The 26,741-nt window shown below is 40.6% G+C and overlaps 1 protein-coding gene across 1 annotated transcript in view; it reads left to right on the top strand.

Annotated features, from left to right (window-relative positions):
- Window positions 1-1,590: 1,590 nt before the first annotated feature.
- gfra4a (GDNF family receptor alpha 4a) overlaps window positions 1,591-26,741 on the top strand; it is a gene marked incomplete at its 5' end in the record, with an annotated part of 42,904 nt that continues 17,753 nt past the window's right edge. The window contains 5 exons of the mRNA XM_088002824.1: window positions 1,591-1,894; window positions 4,425-4,505; window positions 12,301-12,640; window positions 15,128-15,237; window positions 17,324-17,458. Of these exons, the coding sequence (XP_087858950.1) occupies window positions 1,591-1,894; window positions 4,425-4,505; window positions 12,301-12,640; window positions 15,128-15,237; window positions 17,324-17,458 (970 nt within the window). The remainder of the gene's footprint in view (window positions 1,895-4,424; window positions 4,506-12,300; window positions 12,641-15,127; window positions 15,238-17,323; window positions 17,459-26,741) is intronic.

Genomic DNA, 26,741 nt, shown 5'->3' with positions numbered 1-26,741 from the left:
TCTGTATTTTTTTTTTATATTGAGAAAAACTGCATTCTCTGCCAGAATTCCCTTTTTACTGAGCTTCTGAGACATCAGACTGCCTGAATCGGAGATCTCTGACTGCAGCGCCCACATAACTCCTAATTAGCCAAAAGCTCAAACCTGTAAACTTAGTTGGTGCCTTGCAAAACATTTTACTCTCCCCGAACTGTTTTGAATTTTCTTTTGCAGTATGTCTGTCTCAGGTTTACTTATTAAGAGAGTGACAGTTCGACAGTTCTTCTTAGGGGGCCAGTGATAAATCGGCCAGATGATATATCGGATTTCCTTAAGTTTCGGACATCAACAATCAGCTAATACTTGCATCTTAAAACGATCTTATTTACTCCATGAAGGTATAAAAATCTACCACCGTCTTGTTGTGTTCTGCAGAAAGAGAGGGCTGACTGGAGTTTAGACTAAAATGTCCAACCCGACCAGAGCCTAGCCCATAGACATGTCTGAGCCCGATTCCTGACATATTATTTTAGTTACAATTTCACTGATTTACTGAAAAAAACTTTAGTTTGTGTGATTGATAGGACCCTATAAAGTCGTCTATGCATGCAGTGTGATGTGCTTGTTACAGTCTGATTAACTTCTGCATCCTACTTGCTTTCAACAGGTTAAATTATCCACTCCTGTATTTTGAAGTAGATTAACAACTTTATATCATGCATTCTTTTTGGCTTTCTCTCTGCCGTATGTAGCACAGACTTACTAAAACCCGAGTCACCCAAAGTTGCTAACTCAGCAACTTTTTACAGCTACAAAAAGAATTTCCGAGTTGAAAATCTTGCAAATTCTGTCAAGATATGGTTTTTGATTAAAATGTGATTTGTTGATTACAGACCCTGCAATAAACGCGATTGAAAACTTTTATCCAGTCCAACCGCCAAGCCTCTCAATAAGTGACAAATCAATTAATCGCACAATAAATTAAAATGAGAACGATGATGTCCGTTTGGTCAACAGTCATCTCCTTTAAAACATTTGACACCTGCACTACCTGCCACTTTTGTGTGTTTTCCCTGTCAAAACTGAATGACTTATTTTTTGAAAAATTATTTTGGTTACAAAGACTTAATTTTCCATTTCCATTATTGTTGTTTAATTTGTTGTGATTTATTTTGGAAAATTAAAATGTTTTCCGGCCCTATAGAAATTAAAACGTGTTTATGTTTGAGTGGGTGCGCTTGCATTATTATGCCTTCATTATTATGCTAACTGAAAATGGTCTCAAAATGACAATATTATCGTTTATCGCAATGTTTTTTGGGATACTTTATCGTCTAGCAAAATATGTTATTGTGATGGCCCTACCAACCACCAGTAAAATATTGAACCATTATTCCTTTCTCTTACATTTTACAAACACAGGTTGCTTTTTCCTGGTCTATCATCCAAAATCCTGATGAAACACATTCAAATTTGTGATTGCAAAGGGGCAAAATGTGCAAAAAGTCCAAGTGAAATAACACAAATTAGTTTGTTTTTTTTAAGCAATTAAATACTTATTCCCTCTAAAATTTCTTTAGTTTTTTTGTGTCTGGGCTCCTGTGGGTCTGACTTGTCGTCCGCTGTCTTCCAGGAGTCCCACACGCGGTTCTCTCCGCAGGCGGGAGGGACTGCCTGCACGCCGGAGACACCTGCTCCAGCGATGACACCTGCAGCCCACGACTACGCACCCTCAGGCAGTGCGTGGCGGGAGACGGCAGCATGAAGCTGGGGCCCGGGGCTCGGAGCCAGTGCGAGAACGCCATGACGGCGCTGCTGTCCACTCCTCTGCACGGCTGCCAGTGCAAGCGAGGAATGAAGAGAGAGAAGAACTGCCTGAGCATTTACTGGAGCCTTCACCAGTCGGTGCTGCACGGTGAGATTAGCAGTGCGCGCACAGAGAACGTACGGCTGAGCGGTGGGCGAGAGCAGGTACATGCTGCGTGTTGGTGGGATTACTGCGTGTGTTGCTGGCCACCGCGCGTGAATGAGGTGCCCGCCTCCACACGGCTCATCGGCAGAATCCGGGCCGAGAGTGAAAAGAGCGATTATTGTCAAAAAAAAAAAAAAAAAAAAAAAAGAAAGAAAAGGTAGAAAAACCAGGGCCCAGATTCCTTTTATTCCACCCACGCACATTATATTTGATCACTTTTGTGCTCATTCCCAGCGCTCTTCTCTGATCATCGCCGAAGCCCATTATTTGTCATACCCTGACATTCAAGAGGAGGCATTTAGCGGGGAGTTTTACTTTCATCACGTAAGAAAGCGAGTGCAGCAGAGGCATGGGGATGACAGCGCCGGGTGTTTTGTGGAAGGCAAATGCAAATGCGAAGTCACAACACCGAGATGCGCAGATGAAACAGAAGCGTTTGAGGTGTACATCAGCCAGGTGATTCTTACCGGAGAGCTGCAGCGGCAGAAATGTTTGTGCACGTTTAAAAACTTTTGAAATTCTTGTATCTAAAATTAAGGCCTTAAAATGTCTTAAATTCATTTAAAAAATATAAGTTGGCCTTAAATATGTTGATGACATGTCTTAAATTTTCTCCTGCCAGGACTAATCTTACATTTTATACAGTTTTTTTTTTCTCATGAGACTTTTTGCTCCGGCAAAAATTCAAGTCACTGTGTTCTCTGACGGTTGCGGCTACCTGTAACCAGCTGCTAATACCCTTGCTGGTAAGCTAGCTGACTAGCGTTTTTGTGTTTATCATGGTGTAAATTCATCGCCAGTTGACTGGATGACATTCATGTTTGCTACCGGTTCGCTTCTGTTAAAAACACATTCACAGTTTTTATCTTGTGTTTTTCTGTTGTGATACAGGTAATAAGTTTCATTCATAATGGTGGCAAAATGTGAATTTGTCAAAATCTGCCAAAGCTCTGATTTGTACAGTTCCGCTGATGTGCTACTGTACCCGATCACTTTAAGCAAGAACTATTAAACTATTTAATCTTCACAGTTTGTCACCTAAACTTAAATTAGTTTAATTTTAGTTTAATTTATTCATCCTATTTACCAACATGTAGGACTGGATATGTATTGTATTGTTTATCATCATCCTAAAAATTTCTTGTAAGATATTTGATTTATTGTCGATGAATTTCAATTATTATAAAAAAAAAAAAAAAAAGACTTGTCTGAAACTTTTATTTTTACTTTATTCTCCACTGTTTCACAAGAGCATCAATCAGTTTTGGTGAAGTCAAAAATATAATGAAATGCAGTGCAGTTTAGTGATATAAATCTCTCTTCTTTAAGTAAACGTCCTGAAGAAGCTTTTTTAAATGAGAATGTTTTTAAAAACATTAAAGCCATTCAGTTACCTAAAAAACTAGCAATAAATGGTTTTTTACTGTCATTTTTATCATATTCACAGTAGCCCTAAAAGTCCTGCTCACAACAACCGCACATTCTGATTTACAAGCACAAACTTTATACCACGGATTCTTTCTTTTACATCCACATATTCCTATCTGTAGAAATTCACAGCCATTTTATTTTACAAGACAATATTACTACTAGAGGAGGCAGCCAAGAAGAAACTCCTGACAAAAGGAAGCATCAACACAGACAGCCAGTCTGCAGCAAGTACACGGCTGCACTGCAAAAGACTGGTAAAAAAAATATATATATTTTTTCTCTGATAAATCTTCCCAAACTCATAGTACATTCAAGATCTATTTGTTCAGGGAAGAAAAGTTAAAAACCTCTATAAAGTCCTGAGTGAAAAGTGAAGCATCCTGGTCCAATATCCCTGTGTGGGTTATTGCTTCCCATCTAGTAAAAGAGTTTATTCACAATACAATGCCAACAAAAAGTGGGATCAAAAGTCCACATGAGCAACGATTTCATTTTGTTAAAGTGAGTCACATGTAAACATGATAATGTAGTGGCTTAAGGGGGATACGCATCAGCCAATAGGGTTGTGTATCTCTGGTTGACAACTGATTTTAATTGTGACAATGTGACCAATTAGATATTAGCTCATTTCTTGTGGTGAAAAAAAGGAATTTCACATTAATTTTGATTATGTAAACTTTTTAGGGTGACCTCCGCCTCTCAGCCGGTGTTTCTTGGAGACAGGCACCAGCCCTGACTCACTATTGAGCCGCTTATGCTAAAACATAAAGAAGCCAACAAATTCATCAATAACAACAAAGGAGTGGGTCAACATTTATCAATATCTGACTCAAAAGTTGATATCGGATTACAGAAGCTAAAAACAACAAGGCCAAGTGTAAATATTACTGAGTCTTAGGAAACGGCTTGACACAACAAAAAGACAACGAGCTCAATTAGGATTTACCACAGAAGACCAATGAAATGCCCTAAGCAAACTTAGACAATGTAAAATGTTGCTGCAATTTTGGGCTATTCAATCTGCTTTCTTTGCGTTTTCCAGGACTGAGTCTGGTGGAGAGCTATCCCTATGAGCCAGAGGAGAGGGGCTCCGACTACGTTCGTCTGGCTTCCATCGCTGCAGGTAACCGGCAAGCAGAGTTTCCTTAAACTACCTTACAAAAACACTAGAACAACACAAACCATGCATCTCACAATAGAAATAACAGCCAAAGTCCCCCACAAGTCCTTTATAAAAAATATTAACATCCCGTATCATGTTACAACCACAAACCTAATTGCTTTTCTTTGAGATGTGATGTTCCAAACCAATACAAAGTTGTGACGTAACATCAAACTGATGATGGGTTTTTACGTTTCTTTAGAAACACAAAAATGAAGGAGTGGTATGCAGTAACACTCTTCTGATTCTGGTCTGTTCTGGATCCTCAGAACCAGATCCAAACATGGAGAAGGAGCTTCTATGCACCACAAATCTGGAGCAAACTTCTAGAAAACTGCACATCAGACGAAACACTGAGTTCCTTTATATCCGGTCTAAAAACCTAGCTGTTTGGAGTTGGAACATTGACTGTAATCTTTATTGCTTGTTTTATGTTTTTATGGCATGAAGCACTTGATTTGCGATGCCACTATACAAATCAACTTGACTTGATATTCCACCAACGGCCCAAAATTAGCTTCCTCGTAACATGACGCAGCTCCGACTGTGTTTTAAGGTTTGGACTAATGTGTGGCGAGGCTACCGAACATTCACTCATCGGGGCTGAACACAAAAATTTGCCACATTCTGGTAGATCTCTAGATAATTAAAAAAATTAAATAAAATCTAACAAATTATCATGCATTTTTAAAATACATTAAAACTGTAATGTGAGAAAATGTGGAACAGCACAAGGGATAGGGAGAGTCAGTAGAAGCCATTGTTATCCTCCATCACTTTGACAGAACACAGCGGTGGATACACAGGTGGCTTTGTGAAGTGTTTGATGAGTTACAGGCCTCAGTCTCCTTTTGTCTCGCCTCTGAGCCCGTGGGCAAGCCGTGGGGTTGGTATGCGCGGCTGTGTGCCCCCGAGGCACAGTTTAATTACCTATTTACTTTAATGCAGAGGGAAGCACAGACACTGGGTAGCAGACAGACAGAAAGACGAAGCATAAAGAAGAAATAAATATTAGATTGACAAAAAGAAAAATGAAAAAAAAAAAGAAGCAAGGCAACTGTTTTTTTATTTCTTTGAATACTTGGAAAGGAGAAGAAAGCCTGGCACACAAGTCAGAAGCTTCATTCATTTCTTGCCGTCAGAGAAGACACAAAGTCATCTGCTTTTATTTGCCCGACATCAGCTGCACTTTGAAATGGTGAAGCTGAGACAGAAAGTCTCTGAAGTGTGTTTTAAATAAGCAGATTACGAGAGAAAACACTCCTTTGTCTAAGATTTTACAAAATAAATTTTCAATAAATGATCCCACAATTTAGTGAAAGGAGCCTGAATGTTGAAATAGTAGTTTTGCCAGGACGTGGATGAAGTGAGCAATAATGACTTGCATGTGTTTAATTACATATGATTGTTATTTTTCATTCCAGATTTGAATCTTTAGGTTAGGTTGGTAGACTTAGATCAAAGATCCCATCTAACGCCCACTCTAATCTAACTGGAGTGGCCTAGTCAAAGACTGGACTTAATTTAAATGGTAAATGGCCTGCACTTTTATAGCACTTTATCAAGTCTAGATGACTTTGAAACCCTTTACACTACATTCAGCTATTCAGCCATTCATCCATGTTGATGGTGGTGAGCTATATTGTAGCCACAGCTAGCATTAGACTGGCGCCCTTGACCTCCATCAGCAGGGAAGGCAGGTGAACTGTCCTGCCCATGAACCCAACCACTGAGCAGGGTAATGTAACAGAGCGATACATTTGAATTAAAGTGCTTCTACAAAGTGAAGTCAGCCAAAATTCGTCCACAGCCATGCAAGAGACTCATTGCCAATTGTCTCAAACACTTAATGCTGCTTGTTGATGCCATGGGTGGCAGAAAAAGAGAGGAATTCTCTAAGGGGGTAAATACTTCTCTCAGCATTGCGCTTTGCACAGCAGTTCTGCTTGAAAAGCTTTGTGAGCGCAAAAAGAATGAATCAGAGGAAAGTAGTCCACAGCATAAAAGTGCTTGATGCTTTGCTCTAAACAGCAGGCTGATGAGGCTGAATGTGTCGGAGAGTATTGCTGTGTATTCAGAGTGCTGGTTCTCCCCGACACATAGACACTGTTTAGCTCTCTAACCACAGCACAAACTACCAGAAAGAAGAGATTTACCTTCCACACCTTAGGCCTGGATCCGTGTGAAGCTGCGGTAATACTCTTCTGCCATTTTTGCTGACATGTTATGCGACTCATTTTAAGGAAATAAAGGAGGTTTGTAAAACAACAAACCCTTTCAGAGGATTTTCCTTTAAATACCATAGATATCAGAATGTATTATAAGCCTGGCGGGCCACCAGGCTTTACTTGCCTTTACCCTGTCCCATCAGGCTAGGCGTTGTTTATTTTAAATAGGTTTTTATACACCAGTAACGGTAAGGATGGATTAAGCTAGGTTTACAGTTGATGCATTGAACTGGGTGTGAGGGGTTGAGCACCAGTTGTGCCGTCCCTGCACAGTTCTGTAGCAGTGGCATACAGTTTTTTCTTTTAATCAAGGAAGGAGATGTTGTTCCATACCATCATGCTGCCTTGTAAAAGCAGAGTTTGTCATGGGTACAACCCACTGCAGTTCTGCTCACAAATGTGAGTTGAGCACATGACTAAACAGAAAATTGAAGCTATGGAGAAATCAGAATCAACTGGTATTGGCAGGTTAAAGTTTTCCAAAAGGTCTAATTTTCACTTCGGAAGTAGGGCTGGATGATACGAGTGAAAAACTTATAACAATTAGAGTTTCATTTAAGTCGATATTGGTAACTAGTTTAAATACCTGAAATATTGCCAAAGTGGTGGTATGATCTTTCCTGTTTTATTCACAGTAAGAAGTCATGAGGGACGGTGGCAAAACTTGAAACTGCTGCGCATGTTTCTTAAGTTATTGCTAGGTAACCACAAGTAACTCAACAGGTTGTTACCAGGTAACCAAAGCCTGAGTAGTTAATGCCACCAACCATGTGTGAGGTGTCTCAATGAGAGGTTGAGCAGATAAAGCTTTTCATTCGCCTACATCGACCAGAATGCAATTGGAGTTCAGTAACAATTCCATATAGTAAATATTCTATCACATGTATTGTCTATTGATATTGATCACATTGACTGTGACATATATGGTTATTGATTTATTGTCCAGCCTTACTCAGAAGTCATCTTTCCTTAGACTGACTGACTGTTTTGGGTTGATTGGTTCATTTTGCCTGAATTAATGAAAGCATATAGCTAACTCATCATCTGATATTTAATGAAAACAGCCAAAGAATTTCCTGAAGGTCTCAAATATTTCTAATTACTACAGGCATTGTCATGTTTTGTCACCTCATACATATGCTGCTCACTGGAATGATGCCCCGTTGTTCCTCCGCTGCTCTGAGTTACAGCCGGGCTGGACAGGCACTGTACCGCGTCCTCATAAATTTTATTCCTGTAACTACACAGGAGGTCAAAGTTGACATCCACGCCGTGCATCTCGACAAGTCGGCTGCCAAAACAACGGAAGCGTGATTAATGGATGTTTTTCCACCCTTACAGCACGTCTCCCTCAGACAGAGTAATGACCCTTTTCAAAGATGCAAGCCGGAGCTGCAGCTCGTCATATTTGGAAGAGTATTCAAATAACAAAGTGCTTCACCCTGCACCAATTAATCAGCTAACTGCAGTACAGTCAGTAGCGCTGAGAGACTGCATCTATTGAAACACATTACATGTCCTGCACCCAGAGAGGAGCTCTTTAATGCATGGTTGGCCCTGAGGAGGGCTACAAATTGTGCTTCCTCATACAAGAATTTTACACTTCATGCTCCCTGGCTGGAGAGAAAATACGCCATCAGTTGGGTTTGCGTTGGGTGTCTGATGCAACAAGTTGCTTGTTAAAGCAATAAGGAAATCAGCTGCTTAGATCCAGCATCACTATGTAAGTCCATGTTGCCATGGAGTCCTGTAGAACAACCCAATGAAAAGTCCACAGTTTTTGTTTCATCTCTCTGTGACTGCAGTAAAACTGAAGAATTATCTTTCAAGTCAAATGGTGATTAAGTCCCCAAGTTGGGATTACAATGAGCTGTAATGCCCTGTAATGAAGTGTCACATAGGAAATGAAACGCTAAATTATGGCTGGACATCATGAAGCATTTATATCATTGATGTTTTTCAGACATATAGACAACATTGAAACTTGGTGATTAGTTGCTAGTTTTAAATATCTAAAATACTGTCAAACTGATGATTCCTGCTTTATCAACAGTTCTTGTTGATAAAGTGTTTTTAATTATTTTTTAGCCCTTATGAGGAATGGTGACTTGAAACTGCTTCTGCACAAGTTAGTCAACAGGATGCTGCTAGGTAACCAACAAGTGAGTAAGTCGGCTGATGCCACTAATTTTGCTTAACTAGCCATGAGAAGTTGAGCAGCTAAAGTCTTTCCTCTGCCTACATCTCCCAGAATACTGTGTGGTTCTGGATTGGGAGTTTAGTGAATATTCTATCAGATGTATTAAGTATCGATATAATAAAAACGTGTCCATCATGATATGTACACTGTAGAAAAATGTATGTTAAAGATACAACAAAAGACTGTCACATAGCAAGTAAAATAATACAAAAACAAAAATGCAGCAAATAACAGTAAATCAAAGGACTTGAAAAATTAGACTTTTGCTGTATTTAAAACAAAACAAAACAAAACAGTGATTTACAGTTAAAACAAATAAGGCATTACAAACTGAAGAGAAGAGAAAAAAACCTGACACAGCAGCCAGTTTCACTTGACAGGCAGCTGAACTGCTGAGCATTGCAAACATCTAGGGGCTCTTCTCGACTGCCAGCTGAACTTTTCAGAAAACAGAGCGTCTTTATAAGTGGGTTTGGTTGCCCAAGCTGCGACTACAAACCTAGATTAAACAGGATTGGATCTTGGGAATAATGTGTGGGAACATCTCAAATTTGCATTGACATGACAAGGAAAAAAGCCAAGAAAAAAAATAACAAACAACCAACTGTTCACATCCATTTCAGGAGTTACTGTGTTGTCATGGCCACAGGTGTCTTTAACAAAGTTATTTGTCCCAAATGTCAACAAGCAGCCCTCAGACACTGAACTGCTCTGTGATTATAGGTGTTGTTTTTGTGGTGAGGTTCAGTTTTGTACCCATCCATTATTTGTGAGCTAAAATATCTTCTACTTCTTTTTACTTTGGTGGAAAAAAAGATGCATTCTGTTCTATTATTTTGTTTTTTATATATTTTATGGATGAATAAATTCTGTTTTCCATTTAAATCATTGTCTTATAGCTCTTTCTGGATCCAAGTTGTCTAGTTGAAATGAAAACATCCACCCCAGTATTAAGCCTCTTCAGCCTCTTGCAAGTTTTTTGGGGTTGAATTAGGGATGAAAATAATTAATCAACTTACAATTAATTGTCCATAAATGGTTAATTTTCCCCCCACCATTTGATAAAATGACCTTCTGCCAGGGTTGCTGTGTGGTCTCCATCCAGCAGCGGGCAACGCTGGTCATCCTTAAGCAAAACCAGTTAATACAGAAATAAAGATGGCAGGGGCATCCCAGAACAGGAAAGAGAAACAGTCCAAATAGGTGTGGGATGCAAAATGCACTTTATGCTGTTCTTTTTTAAATACACTCAAGTTCCTTAAGTTTAATCTTAAATAAAGCTCATTCAGTCGAGCTGCGTGGTGGAGCAGCATTAACTTCTTAGTCAAAAATTACTTATGCACTATGTAGGTGAGGATGCAATAAGCAGAGGGCATAATGCAAAAAAAATTTAATAAGGTGGGAAAAAACTGTCAATAAGCAAGGTTGAGTTTATTAAGATGAGAAAACCACAACTTTCTGTTTATTCAGTCAGTGTTTGACAGCTGACAAAAAAATCGGATATAATGATGTGCTTCTTTATTCAAATTCAGCATATTAAAAATGTAGCTCATGTTATGGAGAGAGAGTCGTCCTCTTGACACAAGAGAAAACTTGTATTTTTAAGAAAATGGTCGCTTATCAACATTAGTCAATCATTAAAACTAGTCAACTTTAGATTAACTCAATTGATAACTTGCATTGCTATGGTGAAGATTTGTGAGACCACCTATTTATGTTAAAGTGGAACTAAAACTGACATGAAACCATCCAGACAAGTTATGAAAATGCCAGAGTGGAAATGCCGAGAGACACCAACACCAGCTGTGTTTCCCTTACAAATGTGAAAACCCTCGTCGATATTCCGCTAATGTTGAAAAAACACAATTTTGCAATTGCAGTGTTTCTGTTAAAGGAATGAAATTAAAACCACATGTGCCATGATCCTTCTACCACTTGTTCATCATATTCGCCAGGAGTAACATCCAATAATTGATCATGTGACTCGTGCAATGCGGGGAAAAAAGTGTTTCCATTGTAGTTTTGTAAAATTAACAAATTTTGTTACAGCTGAAAAATCGCCTCCTCCTAGCGCAAAAACTTTCTTTTAACTTTAGTTTTTTTTTTTCTTTTTTTCTGAGATGGTGTGTTTCCGTTAACCGAACATTTATTTCAAATTCACACTGTTTTATGGTTGATGGCAATACAGTTACTTTTACGGCATGTTAGCAGCAGATTAAAAGGTCATAATAGCTGAAAAAAAGTGCCCAAAGAACCAAAAATTAAATTCACGATGCAACCTTGCCATTAACGCCCCTTTAGGAAACAATTTGTCAAAGTCCAACCAGTGTACGCAGGTGGGCTTCCAAGCATTTAAGTCAGGAACACAGTAACCCGTGCTCTGCAATGGGCCGTTAGCTCGCTCTCCAAGGTCACTCCTTTTTTCATATATGACAGCTCAGTCAGAGTTAAATCCACCTGGAGACACAAACACAGTCACTTAACAAACTAATGAGCGCCTCTATCTGCCAGAGGAGCTGAGCGTCATCATGGCAGTATTGACTGTAGGGTGCGGGGAAGGGGATCTCTTGGGAGGAAAAAAAAAAGAGAGAAAACATGAACACATGATGATGGATTGGGAAATAATGCGGCCGAAACAGCAGCGGTTGTGAAGGGAGCTTTTCACTGCCTCCACAGAGGAGACTCATTAACAGGGAAGGCAGTGAGGGAGGAAGGGATGGAGGAGACTGTGGAGAATAGATGAACAGACAGAGAGGGACCTGAGCAAAAAGAAAGAAAAAAGACGGATGACAACGGAAGGAAAACGGGAAGGGAAGGAGAGAATCAGGGGTTTGAGGGATAGCCCCAGATGTAAAGGGGGGAGAGCTTGATAGATGAATAGATTGATGAAGGGGAAGGAACAGTAATTACAGACCTTGTTGTGTGGTTGGAGAGATGGAGGAGCCCCCTTCTTCTCCGCTGCCACTCTGCATTAACCTCGCAGAATGAAATATTCAGCTATTAGGCCTTGGCTGAAACACATCCAGCACCAGAGCTCATGCAGCATTTAAACACCACTCATGTTCTATTCATTGCAAAGAGGTTTAGTACAAATAATCAGCAGTTTTGGATTTTAACTCCAGATGCAGTTTTATGGTTTTATCCGCCGCGTCTGAGTCCGGAGGTGTGACAGTGGCGAGTCGCGATCGGCCCCAATTAAGTCTGGGGATCATTTGTAAACATTGCATGGGATTTGAACTTCTCACACACCACACAGAGGGATAAAAAGCTTTGTTTGTAACCTCTCATTTGTGGTTTTTTTGTTTTTGTTTTTTGTTTATTCCCACAGAGTCTGAGGTAACAACAGTGAACCGCTGCCTGGATGCCGCCAAGGCGTGCAACATAGATGAGACGTGTCAAAAGCTGCGCACCGAGTACGTCTCAGCCTGCATCCAGCCGTCGGCCCGCTCGGGGCCATGTAACCGACCAAAGTGCAACAAGGCGCTCAGGAAGTTCTTTGACCGCGTTCCCCCCGACTACACCCATGAGTTGCTGTTCTGTCCCTGCACCGACACAGCCTGCGCCGAGCGCCGCAGGCAAACCATCGTGCCATCCTGCTCATACGAAGAAAAGGACAAGCCCAACTGCCTGGCTCAGCTGCGAGACTGCAAACAAGACTACGTGTGCAGGTAGACGCTTGGCCCGTTTTTTAGAAATGTTCGTGTTTAGACTGTCTGAACGTTGCATCGCAGCTCAGTTAAGAGTTGACAATTGCCTCTTTACATGTTAGAAGTTATGGACCTGCTGTCATCTGAACAAACATGCCACTCCATAATGAAGACAATGAAGGCTGCTGTGAATGCTCAGGCTAGTTAGCATAGCCACCGATGACGGCGGATAAACCGTCAATGGCAGAGAAAGTTGTTTCATTGGCACATTTAGCAGCACGTACGTAAGCACATGCTTAACAATGCCAACACACTCCTCCTGGCTCTGGTTGGTTGGTTTTGATTGGTGCATTTCTTCAGATGAAAATAGTGGAACCAGGAAGAGGAGGATGATGTCGATGTTTGTCATAGATTATCCGTCTCGTGCTCTCATGACATAATTTCAACAGATATGCACAAAACTTGTATAAAAATGACATACTCCACTTTAAAACAACAGTATGTACTCTTATGAAATATGTTTTTTACATACGTCTTAAAACCATCACCATTTCGTGACAGTTTGACATGAGACAGATAATCTCTGGGGGGCGAAAAAAGTACAAAAACTGAGCTCCTTGGCCTTCACCCTGTGGTTCTAAAGCAATCTATAGATATATACTGCTCTGTCATGGGGAAAAAACAAAAAAAGAGAGAAGAGGAGAGTCTTAGCACTGTCAATCATGCTCATATACATGCAACTCAATGTGCCAATAGCAGAGAAACAACTTACAGTCACAGAAAAACCGCTTATCCAATGTCATCAGTGGCCATGCTAACTAGCCTGAGCATTTCCAACAGGCTCTGTGGGGGACTAGCAATAGCCTAGCCTAGCAGACAGCACGGGGAAGGGTGTGAGTAGCGTGTACATGAGGGTGACTGACAGTGCCCCAGTGGGGAGGCCAGCATTCTTCACAGAGGAGTAAGTGGGGTGCATGGATTCCCACATTGACACTGTTTCAATGGGTTTCGCCTGCAGTCTCTAGCTAGAGAACTAAAATGATCAGACTGGTGTGACTTTAACTGGATTCGTTCTATACTGGGCAGAAATTCTTTAAAGCAAAAGAAGACCACAGGGAAGTCAGGAGGGGCTCAGGACTCTATTCAAGGATGATTTACTGCTAGAGAATAAATTGTATTCTAACCTAAAAGATTGGTTTGCCAAGTGTGATGTGTTCATTTAGATGCAAGCTGTCAGTTGTGGTTAATTATTCTCAGTTGTGATATTTGTTAACTTCATTTAATTAGCTCAATTAAAGTCCGCATTCATTCTCTGAAGGACGCAGCTAGCAACAAGCAGCCGTGTCTTTATCACTTGAGATTCGTTTTGTTTTTCTGGACGCTCGCAAAATATTAAACACTGAGACGTCCTCTGGACATGAGAGCAAACGACAGAAAATGCATGCAAAAAAAAATATGTTATGGTTGCACAGCCTAAAATGTGTTTACGTGACGTACTAATGAAAACTAGATGCCATGAAAATTTTAATGAATCAGTTTGTTGAATCAAAAATCCAAACAACGTCATGAAGTCATTAGGATGCATACAGGATGTCTCTCGAGAGCAAGGCCTTCTCACACACGTCCCGTCTGTTTTCTCTGTCAGCAAAGCGTCGCCAACATTTAATCTGGTTCCTTTCAAATGTCAAAAAGACAAAGGACTTCATCTGTCATGGCTATCGATCAGGTGTCGTCCGACCGCGAACGGACCATCTCAAGGCCTCGTCTTGGCCCCCCTCATAATCCCATACCAGTCAGCCGGCATTAAGTGCCCGCCTGTGGAGGCTGCCTTCACTCACTGCACAGCCCTTTGAGTTTTATGCACATCATTACATTGACATGTCAAATGAGGGCAGGATGCAGAGCTGCGGCACCCTGAGGGAATCCTGCTGCAAGTTCTAGTGGATGGGGTGGCCAGTGATGCAACGTAATGGTCACGATAGCCTTGGATGATGATGACGGTTATGTGGGTAGTGGTGTGGGTCGCTGACTGAAAAGGTAAGGAGGGGGAGAGCAAAGTGACCGTGGGAGGAAGTGTTCATATGCAGCATCCATATCCATCTGATATTCCAGCAATGGCTGGCAGGGAGGCGTGCCGTCTGCCAGACTGCACCGACGGTATTTAGAGAGCGGAGCCAAGGCCTGTCTGTGCCCCTCATTGACTCTATACAGTCTGGCAGCCTTCCAGATGATAACGGGATGGGGGAAAAGAGTGACCGGATTGGAAACAGAGGAATGAGTGTCACCAGAGGTGACTGGATTATGGGTTGGAAGTGCCGTGGAATGGGAACTCTTGCGGAGCGGAGGGAGTTGATGTAGGAGTATGAGTATTTAGATGAGCATTGTGGGTTTTAGATCTCCGTCCCGTTGTTAGGAAAAAGCGCCGGTGCTCGACACCACTGAACGACACAATGAGTGCAGCGGCCAAGCAGCCGGCGAATGATGGATGGCGTGTTATTGCTCCCGCAGGTCCCGCTGGGCACAGTTCCAGTATGACTGTGAAGCGTCCGAGCACAGCGCCAGTGGCTGCAAGAGAGAGAATCATGGATCATGTCTACTCGCGTACACCGGCTTGATAGGTAAGGACCGAGCCTTTCGGTTTCACTTCTTGCTCACTCGCACCAGCCTCTGTGATATATCTGGATCAAAAAAGAGCCTTTTTATGCCAAGAAAGGCTCAGAATTGTCAAGCCCACTGAACACGACTCAAAAGAACGAATTGAGGGTTGTGATGAGAAGCATGCCTCAGTGATCGATGGTGGTCTGATTATAATGCCAGTGGCTGTGCACATTAAAGCAATTACAACTATCAACTGCTGTTTTAAGAGAATTATCCCCAACATGATGATGAGGTGAAGCGCACAGAAGCTTAAAACATGGCTATTGTACCTTAGATAAAAAATCAGCAAGTGATCACACAATACACAGAAGATTGCTGGAAACCACTCAGTTTAAAGAAGTTATCATAAGACAACAGTACCTATAGTAGTTCTTGGCAACATGACACCATGCTTCATAACTTCTTTAAAAAAATAAAAATAAAAAAAAATAAAAATAGCACCATCGAGTTGTAAAGTAGTTTAGGCACAAGGGTCAGAAGGTGAACAGAAAATCAGTACCAGCCACCCGGTTTCAGTTTCTTCAAAGGACTTTTTATTCACTCTTTTCTCCGACTTCTCTCCCCCGAGCATCCAAAAGCTCTCTGTTTTTATCTCTAATTGGCACCACACCTGTGCTTGATTGGACACAGCCACAAAGGAACAGATCAGACAAACAAAATCTAAACAGAGAAACACTAAAATTACAAATCTAATTTACAAACTCCTACATAATGAAGTTGTCTGCAAAACAAACTACATGATACAAGATAACTCAAAAGGTTACGTTAAAGAAAAACAAACAAAGCAATACACAAAAGAAAACCCTCTAATTGGTAGAACCCAGGAAGGTAATCACTGACATCATCCAGCCATTTAAGCAGGAAGTACTGGGCCGGCCCCTCCCATACTCCTGCCCTGCTGCAGATCTACAAGGACAAATGATGGTGAGTACAAAGGAAAACAAATACCATAAATATACCTTGAAACAAATACAACCCATAATCCAAAAATAATAACTTTAACCTAAACATAGATGTACCCTGCAACATAATGCTGGCCAAACAAACCTGGGATAGTAAGTGAAGCAAAATTGCAATGTTTAAATTAATAATTATAACCAAATATAGAAAGTAAGTGAATGAGAAAGAATAAGGGACAAGTGGTGAACACAAACTGAACCACTTTGTCACACGAGTGAAAACAGGATAAAACAGGAAAGGACACATCACTAGTTTGGCAGTATTTCAAGTATTTTAAACAAAAAAAACTAATCAATTATCAATAATGGCAACAAAAAAAAATGTAAACCTTGATACGTTTTTCAGCCATGTCATCCAGCCCTAATCCCAGACCACACAGATAAACAGAAAGCTTAGTTTTTAAATTAAGATATTTATTATTGATGGAGAAAAAAGATCCAAACCCACATGGCCCGGTGTGAAAAAGTGATTGCCCCCCTTGTTAAAAAATAACTGCGATTTATCACACCTGAGTTCACCATCTCTGGACAGCCTCAGGTGCTGAAGATGTCCAGAACAAATTGCCAGAACTTTTTCTTCACTACTTCTTGATCTCAGACATTCGCGCGAACGTCTTTGTCTTTTCCCACGTTTTAAATTCCTCTCACTGTCCATCCAAATGACTACATTTACATGCAGATGAACATCTCCATCTAAACCTGATTAGGCCAGTGTTGTGTGATGATAGAAATTGCTGCGTAAAGACCTTTATTTGATTATTATAATCAGAGTGAAGTCCTAATCGGCCTACGTACAACAAGATTAAATCAGCCAGAGTTCTACCCAAATTGACGTTCAACCCCTCTGTTATTTTTATGTGTTGCGTCAGAAGCTGCACATCCCGTTTCATTTTTACACATACAGTAGTCAACCAATCTGTAAGGGAAAGCCTAAATACCGAGGCACAGCTAAAAATTTTAAATATTCATTTTGCTGAGACTGTGTCTTATTGGTCCAGTTCAAGCATGGTGATGTAAGAATCTGTCTTTGCTCAAATGTACCTGTAGAAATCCAGATCTGCCTCATCTTCCCTTCTCTCCGTTGCAGGAAGCACGATAACTCCCAACTACCTTGACAACTCCACTTCCAACGTGGGACCCTGGTGCTCCTGTGCAGCAAGTGGCAACCACAGGGAGCAATGCAATGACTTCTTGGCCTTTTTCCATGACAACATTTGTCTGAGTAAGTAACAGGAAGTAGCTGTGGCAAGAGCCAAAACATAACCGACTCAGTAAGGGACCAGAACAACTATGAAGAGAACTGGTAGCTCTAAAAAGACATGTTTTTTTAGAAGGGTCTAGTCTGGTAAAAAAAAACACTTATTTGCTAAATCAAGAAGGTCTCTACTCTCAACTATTGAGAAATGATTGCTTTATGGAGGTGTAGACACTGTTGAAGTTTTAAACTTTACCCAATTGTAGCCCCCAGAATTTGATTGGACATTGAAAAATATTGTTATGTGCAAGTTGTGCTTAAAAGGGGTTAGCCTATCACCAAAGCCTAATATAGCATCTCAGTGCTAAACATAGACGTCCCCAGCGCTAATGTCAGCGTTCACAGTCCATTTAAGTTCCACGAACGATCAAGAGTTCCTGAAACACTGGAGAACTAGATGTGTACATTAGATCTTTGCACCAATCTGATTGTTAAATAGCCTAAATAACAGATTAAAAACAATATATTTCTTTACTATTGAGCTCAAATGTCTGTTCAACAATCCAGCAGCAAAAAAGGCTTTCTGAATCAAAAATGTTGCTTATTTTGTCGATGTATGGTTTTTGATTAAAAAGCGATAAATTACAGACCCTGCAATGAACTCAATTAAAAAAATTTTAATTGTGTCCCACCAGAACTTTAAATTGATCTAAGAACAACATGTGGATGTGGAGGAGCTTTTCTTCTGCGGGGACAGAAAATCAGAAAATTAAAAGGAATATGGATGGAGCTCAAAACTGGTCAATCCTGAAAGAAAACCTATTAATGCCTCCAACAGCCAAACGTACAATGGAACGGTTTAGATCAAAACATATAAATTTGAATGACCCAGTCAAAGTCTAGACCTAAATTTAGTCAAGAATCTGTGGCAAGAACTGAAAATCGTTGAAAGAATGATGACGTTCTGTAGCATGAAATGCCAATAAAATCCAATTTGTCGTGACAAAATGTTAATAAATTAATTGGGAATGACTTCCTCTCACTTTAAAAAGTGTTACAGTCACCAGCTAGGACAGGATTTGTTTGCCTGTCCTCAGTGCTGCTCTAACACTGAGGATGCTTTCAGCCTGCAGTGGAATTAGCATCAGATCTAATCAGTCTTCAGCCATTCCATTAACTCAAAGTACTGCATGTTCCGACACCTTTCCAAGTACCTCCTCTGTGGTGTCCAGCTGCAATTCAGTTCAGCTTCATTTTAATCTGTTTACTTTTATTGCACTGAATCAAAGCTGAAGCCACCACAGACAAAAAAAAATCATAACTTTAGCCCAATCATACCAAATTTATTCAAATATACAGTGGAAACCAGATATTTACATACACTGAATAAAAATACAAACATTTTTTTCCTCACTGCCTGAAGTTAAATTAGGTAAAACTTCTGTTTTATCTAATTTAAAAAACAACTAAATTAGCTCATGTAATTATGGTTATTCAAAATATGGTTTGAATAACCAAAATTCATATTTGCTAAATGCCAGAAAACTTGCCGAGAACTGAGTGGAAGGCAATGGCCAGGCTAGTTATAGAAGATAGAAAATGTATCCACTACTGCCTTTGTTTAAACAATCAACGTTAAAGACAAGTCAAGCTCACCTACGTCTGCCTTTATAGATAATTTTATAACTGCAGTAAGTTGAGGAACAAATCTGAACTTTTTGGCAACTCAGTGAACAGCAGTATGACAAGAACACAGACAACCGATGGCGAAATGGAAAATAAAACCCTGAGATGCTGTACTACAGAAGGTGATTATAAAATGAAGTCAAGTGAGTTAATGAGGAAAGGAGGGGAGATGGGGAAAGGCAGAGCAGCTGCAAAGTAGCTGAAGTCACCAGAAAACCATCACAGAACACCAAACCTGTTACATGATGGACTAAAACAAAAACCAATGACGTTCTAACGTTACCTTTTATAAAGATACTGATCTCCTCTAACTGCCTGTTGGCCTCACACACTGTTATTTTTAAATTATGACGTCTTCTTGTACACTTCTGAATTTTTGTAACTTAAGTTTTAACACAAAAACACAGTGGTCTGCTCTAGCGCCCCCTACCACCAGGCTTAGCAAGTTTTTTGGGGGGAAACCCTGACATGGATGAGTGTGAAATGATGGGCAACAATATCTTTCTTATGAAAAATCAAGAAAAGTTGGCAATTTTGCAGCCAGAACCAGATTTTAAAGAGTATCTTTAGCTGCACAAAGGACTGTATTATCAAAAATGTGTGTTTTATATATAACAGTGGGTGATAATGCTGCTAATGGAGACATTTTCAGTATAACACTGTTATAGCAGATAAACTACGGCTTACATCCAGCATTATCCACCAATTCTCTACAGTCTTAGACTCTGTGTTGTAGCTTTTATTCATCAGCCAGAGGCAACCAGGCTGCTTTGATGTTGAGAGATCATCCCTCCGAATGAATGATGCACCAGTGACAGAAAGAATGACACTGGTGACTAAGTAGTACAAATTGTGGCTGCTGGTTTCGCAGGCAGCGAAGTTTGTTTTGGGTTATTATTTTGTCTAACAATAGACGACAAGTTCTTACGAGGCTGTCGCTGTGAGTAACAGCATTAGTGATGAGCCAGTGACTCCAGAGACGAGACGAACTGTAACAGACATCATGTGGTGACAAAATGCAAGGTCACAGCTTGTTACGTCTGTATAAAGCTGACATTGTTTAGGCCCGGCGAGGGTAAGACTGTGCTTTAGATGTATCGTAGCTACTCTGATTTCACCAGACACAGAAAATATAGCAACTATTTCAAAGACAGCTGCTCTTTTTTATTATTATTTTTATTGTCTCCAAAGATAACAAATGTTTCAAATGAATACAGACTCTCAAAAAGACGTCTAAATAGCTATGAGATGGTGCTGAAGTCAAACCTAATTTAAACATTGAGTTAAGCTAAAAATAATACTACTGCTCCCTTCAGGCTAAGCATTTTGTTTATATATTATAGTTCTTTTTGAAATACACCAGTGGCAGTGATACTAAAGATGTTAAGGTGGAATTGCATTAGACTGACTCTGTAACCACCATGGGTCTATACACCAACAACTTCAGCAAATAAAGTGACAAGTCCTGGATAAATGATGAACACTTCAAAGATACTGTAGGTTAAAACAACTTTAATGCAAAACAGGTATGTTTATTTTAATCACTTTTTCCCAGACTTTAAAGTTGGTGTTTAGGTATTAATAGTGTCGTTCAATAACGCAGTCATATTTTCAAATTTCCTGTAAACCTCAAACATTTTTCAGCTCACAGACACGGAAAACCACTGGATGTCTGCCCTGGTGCTCCTACTGCTGGGCTTAGCAAGTTTTCTAGGGGAAACCCTATAAAAGGCTTCGTTTTCTATTAGATGCATTAATACAAAACCACATGCGATTTGGTAGTAGGTCACTTATTTCAAGCAGCATTTTTCCTCTCAACCTTCAAACTACTTCTTAACTTTCCTCTTCTTTCTGCTGCTCCCTTCATGGGTCGGTCCAACAGGTTATTGGACTTCATTTCATCTCAACTCTCTGCATATCCATTCATGAACCTTTTCTGTAGTTTTGCTCTTTTACCTCTCCCTGGCAGTTTCATATTCAACCTTCTAAATCCAAATTACTATTTTTGATTGACGACAATAACTTAATCTGAATGTGTGTGTGTGTGTGTGTGTGTGTGTGTGTGTGTGTGTGTGTGTGTGTGTGTGTGTGTGTGTGTGTGTGTGTGTGTGTGTGTGTGTGTGTGTGTGTGTGTGTGTGTGTGTGCGTGTACATACGTGTGTTTGTGTATTTGGGAAATAAAAATCAATATCAATAGGAGAGGCAAAATGGAAGAAATGATTTCCCAAACACATGCTGAGACCATGTGGCGATTCTGATCCTGTGACAAGGGGGCTGCTGTGTCTAGAACAAATGAATGAGTTAAGATGATGGCTGGTCAACATGTTGCATGTAGGATCACATGCTTAGTACTGGTATTCAACACGGGTTTGAATGTAAATGCGTCAAGCATGAACCAAGCTCTAGGCTCAGGTCACACCAGGTTCTGGTGATGTTCTGTTGCGTTTGACCTCTGGTTGACATGGTAACAGCATACATTTGACAATTGGCCCCAGAGCGAAGCTTTCTAGAAACGCAATGCGAATCATGTCCGTGTAAGACATGAACCGCAACATTTAGAGACGCTGACATCAGTCACATTGTCTTGCTTTAAGGAAAAACATATTTAAATTCTCCTTTGAAGTCTAGTTCTGGTTCATATTAAAAGAAAAAAAAAGGGAATTCATTTGTCCAAATGTTATGCGATACCCATATCCAGATAGTTTCTTAAACACCAAAACCCTGCAAAAACATTTCTCACCTCTGGTAAATTCACTTTCCTCCCACTAAGGAGGAAAATGATTGAGTTTTTACAGATCGTCCTTTTCGTATTCTGTGAAGGAGGAATCTCGTTGCTTCTTATTCTTGAACGGTTAACCTCTGGGTTATCTGGTCGTTCTTTGTCTCCCAAGTCCACACGCAGCTGGAAGTTACCCGTCTGGGTTCCTTTGTTGGTGGAAAGAAAAGAGAAATGACTGCACATCTAGAGGCAGACCTGGGACTTATAGTTGAAGTGGCTACTTGAATTGTAACAGTTGTCCTACAACCATGGAGGCAGCTGGAGGAAATCTTGCTCCAAAGAAAAAGTGTCCTCTCCGTAACTTTATCTGAGCTGCATTTTAGAGTAAATCTCCAACAATCAGAAAGGATTTTGTTTCCTTAATTAAATTATTTTTAGTCTGAGTGCACGACGGTACAGATCTAAATAGAACTGCAGAATATCAGACAAATAACATTGATAATGATTAAGTTTAATTTTTGTTGTTCTTTTTCCATCATTAAAATAAATCTCTATTACTTTTACCTCTCAATAATCAACAGAGCATTTCTTCTTGGCACTGCTGCAGTTAAACCCTTCTTAAAATTGAAGGAATTTCTGCCAATACATCTTTTGCGATAAGCAGCAAGTCTTTGATGCTGGGAGTCCTCCTTACCATCTCACTCATTTTTAGCTCCCTCCAAAGATTCTCTGTCAGATGTACCAATTGGTAATATGAACTCCAAACACTGTTCATATTGTTTCCAGTCAGCAGGAATAAGCTGGACCATTGATCCGCCGTCATCTCATGATTGCCGAAAGTTAAACTCCGAGTTCCCCCTTCAGAGTTCTCTGTGGTGAGAAAAACTTTCCAGATTAGTCAGACATGTTTCACTAACTTGATGGAAGTCTTGCTTTTCAATTGAACTACTTGTGTGCATCAGGACTCAGACTCTCCCTGCCTGCTCTTGTGTGCTATTTACTCTAAGCTCCTTAGCTCCATAGAGACTCAGAGAAAAAAAAAGACTGACTGGCCTCATTTTCCTGTGTTATAGGAAAGAAAAAAAAAAGTCCTTCTCGTCTGAGTAAAATGGTGGAAGCGAAGCGGTATATACAAGATAATAAGGATGAACAAGTTTCTAATGGGAATGGCGATTTATGAATCGGTGATGCATGTCGAGCTCGCATCATAAACGAAAGTCTGTGTAGCTAAGCTGCAGGCAGTGTGCTTTGCTCTCTGGGGAAGAAAAATTATGATTTGGCAAAAAACGGAATTTTGGGCAATTACAGAAAGCATGCAGTTGGGCTCATAAGTTTACATACGCCACTAGAATTTCTGCCTTTTGGACATTTTGTTGAAAGTATGAATAATGCGTCATGGTTATTTGTTGTGTGAATTCAAAGATGGTGTTTTATCAACTCATCTTTACACATACGCCAAATGTTTTGAGGTTTCTCTGTGTTGCTTGACATAGTAGACATTGGATTATTTTGGTGTCGCCACCATAGTCCCCATTTTTGATTTACAGCCTGCTTGTAGAGCGTCTTTAAACGTTCCCACATCACATTTTCCAAAGAGTTCTGTATGTCAGCTAAAGTCGTCTGCAGATCTTTGTATTTTTAAGTTTCTTTTTGGTACTAGTGGTCATTATTGAGCAGTAAGTAGAGAGGAAACAACGAGCAGAGAAAACACATGTAGCAAATGGTCAAAAGTGGAAATTGAACTCAGGATGACCATCCAGAACCATTTTCCCGGGAGCTCTGACTTGAGTTCACAAGCCCTGTAAGAACGAGACTGCGGATGCTTCCTGGACGCCTGCCTGCTGAGGTGTTCCAGGCACACCCCTCTGGATGGAGACTCAGGACATGCTGGAAAGGACTGTGTTTCTCGACTGGTCTAAAAACGCCTTGGGATTCCCCCAGATGAGAAGGCCGGACAGTGGAGAGAGAAGTCTGGGTCTCCCTGCTTAGGCTGCTGCCCCAGCGGCCCGACCCCAGATAAGCAAGAAGGGAGTTCATTAGTGGCAGTTTTTGTATTATATTTTTCCTGAAAAATCTCTCAAATATTTGAAATTTTTGCTGCGTACATAAACATATGAGCTCTAATTTGCCTGGTGAGAGTCTGGAGACAATCCATATCTGCAAAAGTAGAAGTCTCTGGCTTCCTTGTGTTTTTTTTTTTTTTTTGTTTTTTCTTACTGAGCCATTACTGATGCGATACCTCCTTTTAGTTTCTTTTACGGCTAAATCTTGACTAAATTCAGCTTTGTTTTTCAAGCTCCTTCCCTGGTGAATGGTCCAGCTTGCTGAGACAGGACTTCAGATGGCCTTTGATGACTTTGTAATTGAGCGTAATTTGGTTTCCTGCCTCCGAACTAATGAGGCGAAAAGAAAGAACAGCGGCAGGGCTGAATACAGTTGTTTGCAGACAGAGGGGAGAAAAACTGCTGAGGAAAAAAAAAGAAAAAAAGAAAAATATCGCGCTCCGGAGTGAGCGCACTCAGGTCCTAAAAATCATCTGTCACCCTGCTTTACCTCCTCATCACAGCAATAACAGCCAAATCACCATGCAGAACGACGAATCTGGACTTCTTCATTTTCTGCGAGCTGAGAGTGTCAGGGACAAAAAAACAGAAGAAGAAGAAGAAGAGGACAGATGGAGGTGAAGCTAATTTATTCCTGCAATTATTTGAAATTTTCTCTCTGCAAGTCAAATTGCGGCGCGTAATAGAAAAGAGTGAGTGTACCCAGGGATTCATCAGCCAGGTTAGGGACAGGATGGTATGCACGGGGTGTGCTCTGCCGCCGCTGGCTAAGCTATGAAGTCAGGGTATGAGAAAAAAAAATAACCCTTGGGGAAAAACTTTAAAGTCAAAGAGATATGAGTGGTGGTGCTTAACAGCAGTGTCCATTGATTTACAAAGGAGCTGTCACAACAGCTTACCACTGAAGATATCAATTGGCACTTCGTCTCAGCATGCTAGCGGGTGGTGAGCAGCTGGAGTTGTACCTCTCATCCTTGTGCCTGCCAGGAGATTGATGCGTGCTACTGAAGGGTAACTGCACACTTATAGCGCTCCTGCATACTTCCCCACCTGTCCCACCGACACCATTGACCCACGGCGTCATTAGTATGCCGATCCACAGGCTTATCTGCAAGCTACGTACACCGTCACATGGATTCTGCCTTCCTCAGATATAGCTAAGTATTTCTATGCCTTGAAGCCTTTTAACCTTTTTTGTCACAGTACAGCCACACAGCTTAATGCACTTTATTGTGACATACCAACACTAAATACTAGAGGTGTGCCGATCGATCGTTCACCGATCATAATCGGGCCGATTTTCGTGAAAAAGTGCATGATCGGTGATCGGCGATCATTGTCTCTTTTACCGATACCGATCACCTGCTTCTCATTTCGCAGCCTGCTTGTGCAGCTGGTCTCCTCTTTCCTTCACTCTGCGCAAACGCGCAACAACAAATCCTAAGCGATGTGGAACTATAACGCACTGAGTGAATGGGGAAGTTTGCGTGTTGCGGCGGAAAATTGAAGGACGTCAAAATTCATAAACACAACGAAGCTAATACAACATAAAAACAGTGCCATACTTGACGGAGTTTGGCTACATCGAGGCTCACTGCAGTAAAAAAGACATACGGAGGATCAGACAGCAGGTAAAGCAGCGCACAGCTACAAACACTCACCCGGATTAGCATGACGGTCAGAAAGCTAAACAAATAACCCGCAAAATTATTTAAGTCTTCGAGCTGCGATGTCAGACGCTGGTTCTGCTCTCCTGTTGAACCGCTGCTACGCTACAGGTAGTAATATTTCACAGACGGAGCTTCGCTTCTGCTCCACCTGGTAGTGACTCTCACACCGAACCTGTTTAAAGCTGCAGCATCTAACTTAAAAAAATACATTTTACCTACATATTAAAACTTTCGCTGTCCTAACATGAGACAGATAATCTCTAAAAAAATAATCGATCTCCTCCCTGTTCTGCATAATTACTCCGCTCAGTCAGAAACAGCCAATCAGAGCTAGCAGTAATCAGCTAGCCGCCATGCTATCAGGAAGTTTTCATTCAGTAACTCTGGATTGTTTATTGTAATGGATCCTGTTTTTGCCTTTGAATGTTAAGTTTTATACTTGAACTTTTTGGCAATGTTGAGAGGTTTTATTTTGGCTCTTTGCATTATTTAGCCTCTTCAGAGCCTTCATATGTTTTCAGTCTGTTAGAGATAGTATTATCAATAGCAGTACAATTTGCACAATGCCTGTTTTGTTTAGTTTTCTTCTTGGAAAAAGTTATTAAAAACAAGTGTTTGTCTAAATTAAGGTGAATTCATGGTTCCTTTTTCCACATAATGTAACCAGTAGTGTTTATGATAAAAAATAAATAAATAATAATTATGTGATCGGTATCGGTGATCGGTATCGGTGTATTGGCCCTCATGGGTGATCGGTATCGGTATCGGCAGGAAAAAACCTGATCGGCACATCCCTACTAAATACAGGATGGTATTGAAGTGGAAGGAATATTACACATGCTTTTTGTGTTGCACACATTTCTATTAGTATTTAATATCCATGAGTTGAGGGGTGGAACCACCTTTCACTGTGATGAAACTTGCTTTGTGTAGTTTTAAAGTAAAAGTTTTGCTCATTCTTTACAAAACAGCTCAAGGTCAGTCAGTTTGAATGGACAGCAACTAGATTCAGTGCCATTTTTAAAAGGCTTCCACATACTGAAGAGATATAATCTTTGAGCAGCAGGGACTCTAAACCGTGTCAACCGTCAAACCCGTCCATGGACGGTGACAGTCAACCGTGCCAATCGGATACATTTCTCGCGACAACAGTCCCTTAATTTCCCACAATC

The sequence above is a fragment of the Poecilia mexicana genome, unplaced genomic scaffold, assembly GCF_051168715.1.
Source record: "Poecilia mexicana isolate PSO_F unplaced genomic scaffold, ASM5116871v1 scaffold_22, whole genome shotgun sequence".
Taxonomy (NCBI): domain Eukaryota; kingdom Metazoa; phylum Chordata; class Actinopteri; order Cyprinodontiformes; family Poeciliidae; genus Poecilia; species Poecilia mexicana.
This window is presented reverse-complemented; position numbering and strand designations above follow the sequence as displayed.